Source organism: Chiloscyllium plagiosum, unplaced genomic scaffold (genome assembly GCF_037043375.1).
Source record: "Chiloscyllium plagiosum isolate Xiang-an unplaced genomic scaffold, Cpla_swu_hap1 HiC_scaffold_26, whole genome shotgun sequence".
NCBI lineage: Eukaryota > Metazoa > Chordata > Chondrichthyes > Orectolobiformes > Hemiscylliidae > Chiloscyllium > Chiloscyllium plagiosum.
Window position 1 is genome coordinate 35760344 of NW_028270164.1, and position 16247 is coordinate 35776590.

The 16247-nt window shown below is 37.4% G+C and overlaps 1 protein-coding gene across 2 annotated transcripts in view; it reads left to right on the forward strand.

The window, feature by feature from the left end:
• The first annotated feature begins 619 nt into the window (after positions 1 to 619).
• Positions 620 to 16247, forward strand: part of LOC122563227 (receptor-type tyrosine-protein phosphatase R-like) — a 94738-nt gene continuing 79110 nt past the window's right edge. The window contains exons 1-4 of one of the 2 annotated variants that reach the window (XM_043716824.2): positions 620 to 773; positions 1009 to 1094; positions 2072 to 2176; positions 7196 to 7444. In XM_043716824.2, coding sequence (XP_043572759.2) covers positions 7308 to 7444 — 137 coding nt within the window. In that variant the 5' untranslated portion in view covers positions 620 to 773; positions 1009 to 1094; positions 2072 to 2176; positions 7196 to 7307. The remainder of the gene's footprint in view (positions 774 to 1008; positions 1095 to 2071; positions 2177 to 7195; positions 7445 to 16247) is intronic. The other variant, XM_043716823.2, reaches the window with a different exon arrangement.

The window sequence follows — 16247 nt, forward strand, 5'->3', positions numbered from 1 at the left end:
TTGAAAGAAATTCATTTATTTTTCAAATAAAACTAAAACACATTTCTTTATTACCAGTTACATGAAGTACATGTTGATTTTCCAAAATGAGTTATATATTAAGAAAGATTTGCAATGTAAATATTTCAACACTTTCAACTTCAAATGCTAAGCTTCATATATTTTCCTTCAAGAACATGAAGCATTCTGAGTTAACTATATGGTGCACATGATTAGTATGAAAATGTGTTTTAGGTGTCAGAAATATTATTAAGCATTGTAGTTAAGTGCAGTATTTTAATATATAAGTCTTTCGGTTTGTTAACTAATAAAGGAAACTTATATTTCAAACTAAATGTTTCTAAGTTGTAACCTGGTGTTTTGGTGTGTGTGCGTGTGTGTTTTTAAAATACACTGATAAATGTGGAAAGCTCATACATTTGGCAAAGGGTTCACACTGGCATTGAAAATGTTGCAACATTCTAAAATATATGTATTAGGCTGTATCACCAATTTTCCACTTTTTTTTTGCCATGTACATTTAATGTGACCTTTTGTTTCACCTTGTCAGCTTGCAAGTGAAGTAGAATGATGAAAGTGCGTAGGCCCGTGTGTAGGTGGTGTGGGAGGAAGCAGCAGCGAACAGTGAGAAGAACCTCTCTGCTGATAAGCAGCTTCCTGAACATTCAGGAAAATGCAGCAGTGTATAGTATAGGCAGGGATTACTACAGAGAGAGAGAGAGAAGGGGAAAGCAATTCCAATTTTCTACTGAATGTTTTAACTTTAACTTTAGGTGAGTACATAGAGCAGTAAACAGAGAACACAAAAGGGCCAGAAATTTGGTTTGCCTTGAATGGGTTTAAACTTGAGAAGTTGTGCGGTTGAACTGGTTTTCAAAGTCCAATTTGACTGCTCCTGAAAGCATTGCAGTGTGAAGTGTGCCGATGGAATTGTGAAACTCTTTAAAATACGTGCCTGTTCCTGCCCTTGTTCTATCTCATTTTATTGTGTACTCTCTGCACTTTTAGAAATAAACTTCATGGACTCAGTTTGAGTAACAGTCAGCTGCTGCCGTTGTGGTGTAAAACACATTTTAAATGCTTTCCTTTTGTTGGTAAGTAACTTTTTGAACTATTTCCTCCTCTTGTTTGATTAAAGTGATGTAGCACTTTACTTTATACCAGTGATAGAAAAATGGTTTATATTATCGTAATTATGTATTGGGACAATAGAGTAAAATTAATCCAACATGAATTGAGAAAAAGACACATAATATTGCATGTTCTTTTGTGGAATGTTATGAGTTTATCCAATTATTTATCTGTCTGGTATAATTTGAATGAAGCTTATTTTGCTGGGATAAAACTCTCACATTCATGAGTAGATTTTAATATTGAATGCAACAGAATGAACAAATGACTTTAATAGTACAGTTTTTTTAAAAATGATATGCCCATTGATTAAAGTAGATCCAGTGTGGGTGTTACTAGATTCCTTTGTGAAGTGAGAACTGGTTTGCTCTGAAAATTGTTTAAGCATTCTGAGGCCTTTATATCAAAGACAGACCAATGAAGGAGGTCCAGATAGATTTTTCTTCTCTGTTTTCATCTTTGGTGCAATTTAACAACAGACTATCTCTGTTGTTAAACTTAATTACATTCATTTCAAAAATAAGCTTAAGTTGAATAGCAACGTTTAAAAATCATATTTAAAGTTACATTACTAAATTAGATTTGAATATATTTATAAAAGAACTAGATGGTTTTAGTACAAGCAACTTCTATTAAATTAGCGACCACTACGAGCAACATGTTCATTATCATATGATTATTTATAATATGTTAATAATTTTCACAAGGAGTTATCTCTGAGTTTATGAGACTGAAAACTTGAGGATTATATAATAGTAAACTGAAATTCAAATGAACCTGTAGTTACTAAAGAATAGATACACACTTTCCTATCTTTAATTGCAACATCTTGCTCCTGTACAACACTAGCAAGCGTTCATGATAATTGCCCTTAGATTGGTAGAATTAAAATATGCTATTGATAATCAATCTATACAATAATCTGGATTCACTCATTCAGGGAGACAGTCCAGCTCATACAGACGTCCAAACATCCTTTCCAATTACCTTGATGCATCATAACCTAGCACACAGATTTGTTTCCAGTATGGTCAACCCCTTTTAAGTAAGTACAGAATATTCTCTTAGGGAAACAGCATGTAATATCCAAAAACTCTTTACTTTCATCAAATTTATCCATTTGCAATGAAATTCTTCCAGCTGTAAGTTCCTGTTAAATGAAGAGCAGCTGCTTGACTTTTATTCCTTTCTAAATCATAGGAAAGAGCAACAAGTCCAATTGCAAGCATGAATGGAGATGACTTTTCAAATATTCTCTTATTGCTTGTGTTGTACAATATAAACTAGCCAATTCGAGTAACATCATTGATACATGTAAAATATTATATGGCTTAGATATGACGATAAGTTATCTCAAATAAGACCAGGAGGCTGTAAGCATTGGGTATCAAGCAAAGAATACGAATGTGACTTGAAATATGTAAAACAAAGAAGAGTGATAAGAGATTTAGAGTAAGCAACAGCATTAATTATCCATATGATGAGAGGCTTAAAATGTAACTGAATACAATAAGAGTTTGAATTGTGGAATGATGAGTTTTGATGGCATTTTCATCTTATTTTTTGTTATGTTGTTATGATCTTAGTTGGGTTTGGTGCAAAAGAATACTAGTCATGGACGAACTGTATAGTCTATTTGTTTCAGAGATATAGCATTTGTGCGCCTTCTGTTAAACTGTCCCATGTTATATGACTTGAATCACACGTAATGTGCATAGAGTAATGCCAGCTTTTATATCAGTATTGAATATAGTATCCAACTTTGCAGTAAAACAAGCTACAGTGATCAATTACATATCTAACCTGACTATGCTGATATTGCAATGTTTTAATTACCAACTCCATTAGACCACAAACTTGTTACATCCATTCTAATATATATATATATATCTAAATCACAAAAATATGCTAGAAACTAAATATTATTTCAAGCCCTGAACTTTGCAGGAGCATCCCCCTTTTCCCTGTAAGAATAATTATTATGGCCAAATATAACATTTTGGTCAAATGCCTCAACAGTGTATTATTTCATTGCATGTTTCTCTTAATTTCACTTTTTCTTTATACTAAAGGTAATATCCAACTTCAAAAATATATACAGTTTAACAACCATTCTTATTGCATGGTGACATCTATTTGTAGACATAAAAACACACAAGAAAATGTGCACATATCATACTTTGTTCATTCACATCAGAATTCCCGTATTATCTCTTTAGAACATTCACTTGCAAGTTGGCCATTAATATACAAATCCTGCAATAAACCTTTTTCCACAAAAGCAATTTACATGATGTTGTGTGCAAGTTGAACCTGCTTTTGATCTGTGCATCACAATACAAAATATATTAAAAGCTCTTGTTGCCATGGATTTATGGACAAATATAGCACAAAAAGTGACAGTTTGGCTCATTGTACCAAAAAGCTAACCACTTAGCCCCACACCCTTGTTCTTGCCCATAGCCATATATTTTCTTTTTCAAGTTACCTTTAAATGCCACCACTAAATCTTCTACTTCAACTGGTGTATTCCAGATCACAACTACCCATAAAGAAATGTTTCCTAACATTGCCTCTGCTTTCTTTCTCATACACCTTAAATCTGATTATCAATCCTTCCATGAAGTTTCTGCTATTCATGATCTAGAACAATTTTATCAAACCTTCTCTTCAATGTTTTTGCTCTTTTGAGAACATCTCCAATTTCTCCACAGAACTGAAGCTTCTCACCTTGGTACCATAAGTCAAGTGTATCCTTCCCAAAATGTGGTACCCTAAATTAGATAGAGTACAAGTGAAGCCTAACTAATGTTTTGTAAACATTTACCATAACACCCTCTTTTTTTTGTTGTTGTAGTACATTATGTTTTGATTAAGAGCCATGGATGCTATTCATTTTCTTTTTAACATCTTTCTCAAGTTGTCATGCTACTTTCAAAAATTTGTGCATGTACAGGTTTCTCATTTCCTGCAGTCCCCTCCAAATCCCACCATCCCACACATAAATTCTATCATTTTGGTTGTGTTACCTCTTTTGTTTTGTTATCAAAAATGAATCAGTTCACACTTCTCTGCATAACATTTCATCAGCCACATGCCCACTCTTTTCACAAGTCTGTCTATACCCTCCTGTCTGTTTGAATATTCTCATTAGTTACTAGATTTCTAAGTGCATGCTATCGATAAATTTTAAATTACTCTGCATGCTAAGTTATTAACAATTATCGAAAAGAGCAGTGATCCTAATACAGACATCTGAGAAATATTATCTATCCATTCCTTGAATTTAACAACTCTATGATGGGTTTAGTTTGTTATCCCATACTTTACTGTGCAGTAATTAATAGCAGACATGTCACTGAACTAGTAATCCAGAACCCAAGGCATGGAAAGTTGGATTCAAATCATACCATGATAAATGATAAAAGTTTAATTCAATAAAAATCTGGAATAAAAAACTAGCTTAATGGTGACCACTAGCTTAATGTTTGCAAAACCTCATTTGGTTTACTAATGTCCTTTACGGTCAGAAATCTGTATTCTGGCCTACATGTGATTCTAGATCCACAGCAATATGGTTGCATTTTAACTACTTTCTGAGGCAATGACTGTTGGCTCAAGCAATGGCGCTATGTCCTATGAATGAATATTTAAATAAAGCTACTATTTAGAAAAGCCTACATCCAACATGTTAATCAGTGTGCTCTATTATAATGAAGAATAGTGACTCACCGACGCTAATGTACTTTTCAGAATCCAATTTATACACAAAAACCTACTTGAATCCTGATTGCTCATGGGTTTGTGATTCCCCACAATTCCTCAAATTTTATGTAAGTTGCCAATATCTGCAATGAAAGTCAAGTACTTAGACGAAGGACCAAGCAGTATCTAGTGCCTTTGGGAGTTAGTACATTCAGGAGTAGATCAGAAGTCATACAACACCAGGTTATGGTGCAGTGCTCCGAAAGCTTGTGATTTCAAATAAACCTATTGGACTATAACCTGATGTTGTGTGACTTCTGACCTTGTCCACCCCAGTCCAACACCAGTACCACCACGTCATTCAGTAGAGGATAAAGCAGGTGAAGATAGAACAGGTGAATAATACATTCCTCAGCCTTAACTAAAAGCATTTGTTTGTTATATCAGGAAATAATTATATATACTAATTTTCCAATACAAACTTAAACCTCTTGACACTAATTTTCCAATACATATTTAAACCGCTGACAGTTCAGATCTTGAAAAAAATAATTAATTTGTGAAAGAAAATATAAAGGCACAACTGTAGAAGCAAAAAGATTTTTAAGTGAACAAGAAACAGTACATCACAGGAACAGGTCCTTCATCCCACCGAGACAATGCCTTTCTAAACTAAAAGCTGTTTTCCTCTACCCTGTCTGTATACTAATATCCCTTGCCTAGTCATATATGTGTCATGAGCCTCGTAAAAAGGGTGGCATGGTGGCTCAGTGGTTATCACTGCTGCCTCACAGCGCCAGTTACCCAGGTTCAATTCCATCCTCGGACGACTGTCCGTTTGGAGTTTGCTCATTCTTCCCATGTCTAGCTGGGTTTCTTCCGGGTGCTCTGTTTCATCCCACACTCCAAAGATGTGCAGGTTAGGTGAATTGGCCATGTTAAATTGCCCATAGTGTTCAGGGATGTGGAAGTTAGCTGCATTAGTCCTGGGAAATGTAGAGTAATAGGATAGGTGAATGGGTCTGGGAGGGATACTCTTTGGAGGATCAGTGTAGACTTGTTGGGCTGAATGACCTGCTTCCACACTGCAGCGATTCTATTCTAACATTGCTATTATATTTGCCTATACTACCTCCTTGAGCAATGCATTTTGAGCATTTACTACCCGCTGAGTAAACATCCTGCCTCTCACATCTCCTTAAACATACTTTCTTTTACCTTAAATCTATGTTCCCTTGTAATTAACATTTCTACTCTGGGAAAAAGACTCTAACTTTCCATTCTATCCATACCTCTCATAATTTTATAAACTTCTATGAGGCCGCCCTCATCCTTTGATGTTCAAGTGAATACAAAACAAATTTGTCCAATCTCTCTTCATAGCCAATACCCTATAAATCAGGCGCCATCGTTGTTGACATTTTCTATACCCACTCCAAAGCCTCCATTTCCTTCTGGTAGTGTAAAGACCAGAACTGTGCACAATATTCTAAATGTGGCCTAACTAAAATTCTACACAGCTGCAGCATGACTTGCTAATTTTTATACTCTATGGCCCAATCGATGAGTTTTGTTCTTCTCCTTTTGATGGGATTCCATTTCAACATGAATTGAACACCAACTATAGTGCACTACAAAGACATTGCAGTCAGGAAATAGAAAGGATATGGAAATTATGCAGCTTTCAATCATATCACCAAATAAATAGTAGTTGTGTTCTCCACATCTGCGGACCTCAGTTTGTAATTAATGAATATCTTCAATTACTGAAATCCATGTCAGACATTCCAAATTTATACTTTACATTAATGGTTATTTCATAAAAGCTAAGGCAATATAATCTTGTAGAAGGCCGGTTAATCATAGTAGCTTATCAAATAAATTCAGTAACTAGCTGTATGACCAATATTTATTGAATCACCTTGAATAAAATATTGAAATCCTGAATCACCCGAAATGGTTTCCTTTCACCACACTTTAGGTAAATGAATTGCAGGAGGCTGTTGAAGCTTTTGCAGACTTGATATTTTTTAAGTTTATATTTTGCTTTGTAGAAATTTCTGCAATGCAATATACATGTCAAGTTTTATATTAACTCTAAAAATTATGACAGATGTTTATTTTAATATCTATATTCAGTGAGCAGTTTGGAAGAATAATTATTGCTAACTTATGCAATACTCAGACAATAATCTTTAAGGGAGATATAATAATGTTTTAAAAGGTATAATTGTAGACATATAGATATCCTCAAAGATATAATTATTCTGCACACTTAACTGTAAAGTGACTTAGAAGTTTGTGCTTAGTATGCAGTGTTTGTCACCACAACAAATTTGTCATTTCTAATAATTTACAGATGTATTATCATTCAAGGGTGCCTTTGCATCCAAACTACCCACAACATCGTGAAGCCAGCAGGTAGTGTCATCGCAGGCCTGCCTTGTTCTGAAATATATGCAGCACAAAGCATGGTACAGTCTGGGCTAGCTTCCATTCCAGCGCATACTGTGAGCTGTCAAGGTCAACATACAACAGAGAGCATGGACCACACATCAACATTTTCCACATCATTCAAATCAGTGAAACACACCCGTCTTCAGGAAAGGTGAGATTGTAATGACTCAGCAACAGAAGAATCACTTTTGTATAGACAATTTCATTCAATTGATCTAAAATAGATTTTTGAACATTTTAGAGTTGAAAGTATGCGTGGAGATGATAAAATAGATCCTTTGTTAAAAATCTATGATTATGAACTTTCATGGAAGAAATTCTTAATAGTAATTCCTGTTGTCATCTGAAACTCCAAAACAACATAAGGATTGAAATCTTGAAATCAACATCAATTCTATTAGTCCTGTGAAGATGCTATGAGTTTGCCTGTTCAATGGGCAAACTATGTTAGATCCCCATTCTGTGCTCATTTAGATAATGTCATTCCAAGTAAAACTAGAGACACAATGTGGGGGAGAAGCAGATTTGTTAGTGTAACTGCATGACTCACACAGGCAACAGCCTATGATGCTGTCTAGCATGGGGAATTGAGATAACTCTGTGTAGTGATGCTTTGAATTAATTTTCCCCGTACAACTTGGTTTCTGCGTCACAGAAGAGAAAGATTTGCCAGGCTGCTGATTACAGCTTGAAGCTAATGTGCAATATCTAGCTAGGATCTAGCATGTCGATGATTCCCTCCATGGCAACATAGCATGCTGATTTTCGCCATGCTGATTTCTTTCCCTCTGCTTTGTAGTTCAGTTAGCATCCATCTCTGTTGAGTAATTATGGGATAAACAAACCAACATGAAATAAGTTGTCCCTTGATCTTAGAACTCCCCAGGAGGTCCATCAGGCTTCTTTATTTGTTATCTTAATGCATATTATATCTTTTCAAATGAGTAAATTGTTTGCTGCAATGACAGCAGAACATTTTCTGTCAATGCTTGTCACTTTCCTGTCAACTGGATAAGGCAAGGATACGTGGGACTCTGTCACTACTTGCAACACTTCCACGCATAGAAATATTTGATAACCATTACAATATCCCTTTTAACAGTTAGCTTTGAGCAGCATCAGTGTAACCTGTGAAATGTTCCTCCACTCAGGAGACAGGGAGCTGTTATATTGAGTGAAGATATATTGAAGAGTAAGGAACAATGGCAAGCATAAAAGAATAAGGGACATGTGGGCATTGCACTTGTTCCAAGTTTTCTTGATATTCTCTGTCAAATACTGCTTTGTGCCTCAATTTTGAATGTGTGCAGGTTCAAATGTGCTTCCTTTGCTGACTCCTCCACCTCTTAACTGTATTAACATTAGAGAATGTTGTGTAATTATTTCAAGTTCTTGACTTGTCCTATTGCAAAGCTGCAGCACATATTTTCCCAGGTGCTGTTGACACTGAGACCTCAACATGCTTGTACGATTAACCTGCTACATAGGATGGACATCACAAAGGAAATATAGAGCTGGAGTTAGCAGTGGCCAAAAACATTTGCAATGTGCAATAAAATATAGGAACATAGTTTTAGAAATGTAGACAATATAGAACACAATAGAAACGTGACAATAAATGAAAACACAGCCAAAACGTCTGCACACTGTTCAATTAAAAAAGAAAGTTTCAGCTGCCAGTACTTAGTAATTTAAAACCTTCCTTTCCATTTTACAATGTGCTTTTGTTTGTGGTGTTCAGACAAAGGCTCCTCATTTAACCAAAAATGCACCTGTCATGGAACTGATGGGATCGTGGTTTTACCCTTTATTAAAATCAGATCAGACATGAAATTGGAGCTCAATCTGAAATTTGCAGTTTCCTATCAGATGAATTAGGTTAAAATTGTTCAAAAATATTTTTTGAGATACTTTCAAATTGAATATTTGGTGCATATTCGATGAAGTAGCTCTTGGTTAGAAAATATAATCCTTTTATCTATTGGTCGTCTATTGGGACCAAAAGACTATTTCTACACATTGCAGCTTTCTGGTTAATATAGAGTGTGAATGAGTCAAAATTTCCACCATCTTAAACTCCTCAAAACTATTGAGATCGCTGGCACCCATAGCCCGTTAGGTATAACTTCATCAATCTTCCGCATGAACAGTGCCTCAAGCTAAATAGGGAAGTGTGGAACTTTGATATAATGTTTGAGCAGGTGCAAAGTTTCCTCTGTTAAGTAACTAGGACAGTTTTATCCGATTTCCACAACCTTCATCCCCATCACCCTCCTCCTGGCCAGAATCTAGCCCACAAAGTTATGACCTACAAATCAAATCCCTTCTACACAGACAGCATCTGTGTAGAAGGAAGTGACAGTCTCAGCCAGTTTTTCACCAACTTGGCTTCCCGTCCTTTTCTGCTATTTCTGACCACATTATCAGGCTTTCCAGTTTTGGAGTCTGCCTTTAATGGGTTTGATGGTTGTGGGCTGGTTTGGGTCACAAACCTAACCCAGCACTCATGATCTATGATGCAGAAACATACATGTTCTACTCTACATGTGCAAACTCCACACACACAGTCAACCGTGGGCGGAATCGAACCCGGGTCCGTGGCGCTGTGAGGTGGCAGTGCTAACCACTGAGCTGCCATGCTGCCCCAAAAAGAAATAATTCAATATTTTGATCAAAAACATATCACATAGACAAGCCAAAAGTCAGGAAGAAAGATCTATTTGTGGCTTACCAAAGAAGTTAAGGATAGTATTAGATTTAAAGAAGGGATTTAACTTTGCGAGGAGTAGTAATAACTCTAAGGATTGAGAGTACTTTTGAAACCAGCAAAAGTGCAACCAAAAGGTAGCAGGTTGGTCAGTCATATTCCATTATCCTTTGCTTACTGTATTATAGCAGTGGAGGCAGAAACAGGTTTTGAAGACTTTATTTGGGGCTCAGTAGCACCAAGGACTGGCAAGCAGGTTGGCTGACACCTTGACCACCTCCTATAATGTTGTGCCAGCTCAGAGGTAAGTGAGAGGATGCTGGGTGAGCCGTGTGTTTTATTTTACACAGCATCTGCCCCTCCACCTTGAAACCCAGTGGGGAGGAGGGCATAAAATTCCCCTGTAGGTTTGCTGCTGATACTAACCTATCAGGGAATGCAAGTTGTGAGGTAGACGTAGAGGCTGCAATGAGATATAAACAGGTTAATTGAGTAAACAACAAATTGCAGACGGAATATAATGCTGGAAGTGTGAGGTCATAAAAATGGAAAATCAGAATGTTAATCTCTATTAAATTTTGCATTAACTGTCTCAGCTCTGAAGCAAACAGTCCCCTCTTTTCAATTCCTGTCTTAGAACTGGGTGTTTCCTACAACATCCCTATCTGGACAGTGAGGCAGAATATCACAGCTGAGTCTGATTCAATCTACATACATTTATCAAAATATTTGCTATGAGATCCCAGTTTTCTTACTTAATTCTGAATCTGAGGTGCTGAGACTCATTGAATTGCCCACTCAGTTTTCCACTAAGATCATCAAGGTCAATACTCATGTAATCTGGTACTGATCGAATCAAGTCTTTCTGCTCTGCAACTTAATGAGTTGAGCTTTTTTTGATTTTTGTTTTATTCTAATAGAATCCAAGGTAAATAGTCAAAGAACAGCAATACGTTTATAAAAAAGTTTTTCTCACTTCTGACCTTTAAAGCCATTCGATATTAAATCTCGGTGCTTGAGGCACACATAAGATATATCACAGATTTCAGCTGAGTGAGATTGTATCAATTATGAAGGCTTCTTGAAACATTTTAGAAAGGAAACTAATTTCTGACTGAATGTGTTATTTACTGTTCTCACTCTTCCTTTCGAATCCAGGTTTCAGTTCGACCATAGGTTCCAATAGTTGATGATTGAGATTACATCTGTGCCTCCCTTGGGTAAACCTCCCAGTAAATATTGTAATAGGCACTTCAAATAGGATGTATTCATTTTCAAGGCATTGGTTTTCAAAAGCTGTAGACTAATAATACAGCATTTCAACAAATACAGTTATTAACAAATCAAACAACAAAAAGATGTCAGATTGCTACTTAAGGGAAATTACCGTGATGTGTAACTCAAAAAGGATGGCAAGATTTTCAGTTACCAAATATTCTTTGAAATGTTATCCTTTGAATGTCAAAACGTGATGCATGTAAAATAGCTACATTAGCTCATGTTTTAATTTATCATTCTAAAATAATTTCCAACCTAAAAGACAATTTTGAAGCCACTATTATTTATCCATACAATAGAGGGCATAGAAATTGATAGACATGAACTACTATGAGGGTGAGAAAGACTATTTAGAGTAGACATCACTAATGTCAAATAGTTGTGAAATCAGAACTACAAAACAAGATAACTGACTCTGTCGCTGGGGGTCTCCGTAGAAAACAAGGGAAAAGCTGCAGTGTACACACTTTTTTAAAGTCAGAGCCACCTGAGCATGATATTTTTAACAGGCAGCACCTTCAGATGACTGTTGGTGACTGCAGTTGTGGATGACAGCCACTCTGGGTTCAGCAGGGGAAGGTGCCTTGTGTGTTCCATCATGGCAGCCCGACTATCTGACCTTAACCCACATGGCCTTCCAGAAGTTCCAGTAATATGTGGATGTGTCTTAATAGCCAGGCCCTTCAATTGCAGATCACAAATAGCATTGCTTACCAATCAAACCCAAGCTTCCTGCCATGAAATGTCTTGGGGTTGGGATTGAGACTGGTGTGCCAAGTTGAACACCTATTTGCCTCTGATCTAGAGTTTGACCACTTTTAAAGATTCCTCCATGAGTCTAGCTTCCATGTATGTGTATGCTAATCCTATATATCTCTTCCTCTTCACAAATTTGCAGAAACCCTGTATGGTATCTGTGTTATGACACTGTTTGTCTGAAATCCTGCCTTGGAAGAGTCACAGTTTACTCCAACTCCTGACAGGCAGAAAACATCAGCTTGGATTTTACCATAAACTCTACTTTTTCGATATTGATTCTATTTCCCTTCCTTGTAATCATCTCAGGCTGATCCACATATAACTCTATTTCCTCTTTGCAACATCTCTGTCCTCCAGACTCCCTTCAACTCCTCATTTACTAAAACCGACTTTTCTCTGAGTTACCTCCACATTTAATTCCTTAGTTGATTAATGTTTGATCTGTAACATCTACTTTCTTTCTAAATCATAGAATTCCTACAGTGCAGAAGGAGGCCATTTGGCCTTTCAAGTCCCCACCAATCCGCTGAAGAGCATCCCACCCAGACATAGCCCTGTACCCTATCCCTGTAACCCCACATCTAGCATGGCTAATCCACCCAATCTATACATCCCTGGACACTACAGGGCAACCTAACATGGCCAACTCACTTAATCTGTACATCTGTGGGAGGAAACTGGAGCGCTTGATGGAAACCCACGCAGACACAAGGAGAATGTAGAAACTCCACACAGTTGCCATACAGGTTCTCCACACACAACCTGGGTCCCTGGCAGTGTGAGACAGCAGTGCTGATCACTGTGCCATGTGACACCCATTTTGATTGACTGCCCATAAAGTTTGATTCATTCAAAACTCTGATACCTACGTATTGCCAATCATAAATCCATATAATCCTCACTCAATTAAAGACAAAAAAAACTGCAGATGCTGGAATCCAAAAGTTGACAAACAGCATCAGGGGGTGGAGAAGTCAATGTTTCAGGTTCTGAAGAAGGGTTGCTGCCCAAAACATTGACTTCTCCACCTCTTGATGCTGCCTGGCTTGCTGTGTTCTTCCAGCTTCCTGTTTGTCTACCTCACTTAATTAAATTGGTTCCCAGTTGACTGAACTTTTAATTTTCATATTTACATCTCTCTGTGGTTTCAGCCCTCCCAACACTGTAATAATCTCCAGCACAGCAATCATTCCCACTAAATTCTCCATATCAGTGACTGCAAGCTCTTTGCATCTATCTCCTCTCTTCACCCTATCATTAGCAATATGTCTTCAGCCACTCAGAATCCAGACACTCAAATTCATCTCTAAATCACTACACCTCCAAACCTATTAAACATAAAAGCTACCTCTTAGACCAAAGCCTTTGATCACCCTTCTTACTGTTGATTTTGGCTGAGTGTCCAATTTTTCATTGTTGTTCAATGAATCATCTTGGAATTACTTGTGCTTTGTACATGGCAAGAAAAGGGCTATCCTAAAGAGAAGCTATGATTTATACACATTCAATGGTCCAATGGGCATCTGAAGAAAATGCATTGCCTTAACCAAGCATTAATGCATTCTAGCATTGAGAAAAAACGCTTTCTCGTAACATGACAGAATAGTAATTTGAAAAGCAAAGCTATATGCATGTGTTTTAACTATTTAAGGATAATGCCCTGTTTTGATGATTATTTGGAGGTGACCAGGCAATATAATTCAGTCTTGACAAGTGTTTTAAAATCCAAGACCAGAAATTGTCATGTAACAATCGTCAAATGTAACCACAATAGCTGACAAAAGTAAAGGTTTAGCAAGAACTTACAGTATTTTGATTGTCAGAGTATTTAGCATTAATGCTTTGTTTTGCCGTATCCTCATGAAATATTCAGAGCTAACATTTTATTGATTATTTGTGTTCTTTGAATGAATATATGTTTCTGTTTCTCAATATGACTGAAGTATTTATTATTAATGTCTTAAATACAATTATATTTAAACAATTCAACCCACTGTTGATCTCCAAGGAATATTAGCATGGGCTAAATCTTACGTGTTTTTTGATGAAGTGCGAATTGAATTAGGCCTTTTAGAGATATTCTCACCATGAGGCTTCATGAATGTTCGCACGATATCTTACCAAATGTGCATCATTAACTACCTACCTTGCTCCTATTGATTTTCTCATTTATAAATTTCGACACCATATCATACACTCCTCCCAGAAAGGTTTGTCACTTGCTGATATCTGCTGAAAGATCGCAACACTTGTTCCTTGCCATTATTGACAGCCCATTGTGTACTCAGACAAATACAATCAGTCTGAAGATGTTCTGCTGACTGGTTCCTGATATTTGCCCCAGACCTGGCCTCTCACCGCTGCAAGGCTCATGCTTAAACACACTCACTGCCCCATGTGACATTATTTCTTGCTCACTTTCTCCAACCATAACCTACAAAAGTAACCCTGCATATCTTCTTCACTTATCTATTCACTTGCTTGGGACACCTCCCCACGTGGATCTGCAGTAACAGCCGTGCTGCACACTTGCACCTCTATTAATAACTGACTCCCTTCCGGAAGAAAACAGCTCACAAAAGGGCAAAAAGAGTCAAAACGGATGATAGCCTACCTGATTGTCATCTCCTCACAGCTTATATGGAGGACATCTTGACTTTGACCTCCCTGAATAGTTGAATGGTAGTGTCCAAACTTCTGAACTGATATCAGAGGCAGCGCTGGACTTCCTAAGCCAGGACACCTGAGTGAAGGCTATCAATCCTTGATTTGACTGGCTCTGCAGACAACCATGTCAAGCTTCCTGGCTTTGTGACTGTGCTAAAAACCAAAGCAAGACAGAAGGAGTCTGAGCTTGGTATGTCTGGCTGAAGGGGCAAAGCACAAAAAGGCAAGACCATGCAGAGATACTGTGAACCTCGAGGTGGACTTAGAGTAGGTGAGTACTATGAGAGCAAGCTAAGAACCCACAGATGCAACTTGAGCTGTGTGTGTTCCTAAGCACGCAATGACCTTTCTGTAGATACCAATGTGGACATGGGCTGTGTATGGCTGGTGCTGATGGAGCATGCCCTGAGGTATTGGTGGCAGTGTCCAAACTGAAGGTCCTTTAGATCAAACGATGAGCTGAAGTTATTATGTATTCAAGGTTTGTGTAAAGATTTGTAGCTTGTGTGTGGGTATGTTTGCCGAGCTGGGAATTCGGTTTGCAGACATTTTTTTTCCATTTCTTGGTGACATCCTCAGTGCTGTGGCGCCTCCTGTGAAGCACTGCTGTACTGTGTCAGTTGGAATTTATTTGGTTTCATTCCAGCTGCTTGCGGTTGCCGGTTCACTAAACACTATATATATAGGACAAACAGGCAGACAACTGCATTCGTGAACATCAGCTATCCTTAGTATCTATATACACAGATGTCAAGGACCACAAATTCAACTGGGACAACACAACAATAATAGATCAGGCCAATCATTGGACAGCCAGATAATTCCTAGAAGCTTGGCACTCATCCATCAACTCCATCAAGAAACACATTGACCGGGACTCAATATACTGATCACTGTAATAAACAACTGGAACTGACAGTTGGAAGCAGCGGGATAGAAACTAAATAAATTTCAACCAATGTAGTATAGCAGCACTGCACATGAGGCTCCATAGCACTGAGGATGTCCCCAGAAATGGGACAAAACGTCTGCAGACCAACTTCTCAGCATGGTGAACATACCCACAACAACTGTTGTTATGTATACCCTGTTATTTCCATGTTGAAATTTCTCAATGTCTGATTTGGTGTTTGGTAAGCTGGTAAGTTGAATATTAATGAGGTTGAGTTGGCTGTTTCAATAATGAGGTGTTTCACAAATCTTAATTGTACTTACTTGGCAGCTCGGCTCTAGTGAAAAACTCACCACACAGCTCTGCAAAACATAAAAGATGTGGTGAGATGCTCCTGACATCATGTAGGCCCCATTGGACCTCCCACCTCACTGTGCCACAAATCCCATCATAGCCCATGCCAGTCAGACCCCTATAAGATTGTATCCCATCTGTCCAATATGTTTTGTCCACCATCTATTACATGACTTTTCACAAAAGCATTCTTGTTTTGTGACAAATTATGTTTTCTCTCTTTCTTGAAATATTAATTTTCAATTTCTTTCTTTTACTTAAAGCATCCATTTAAACATAAAGGACAAGTACATTACA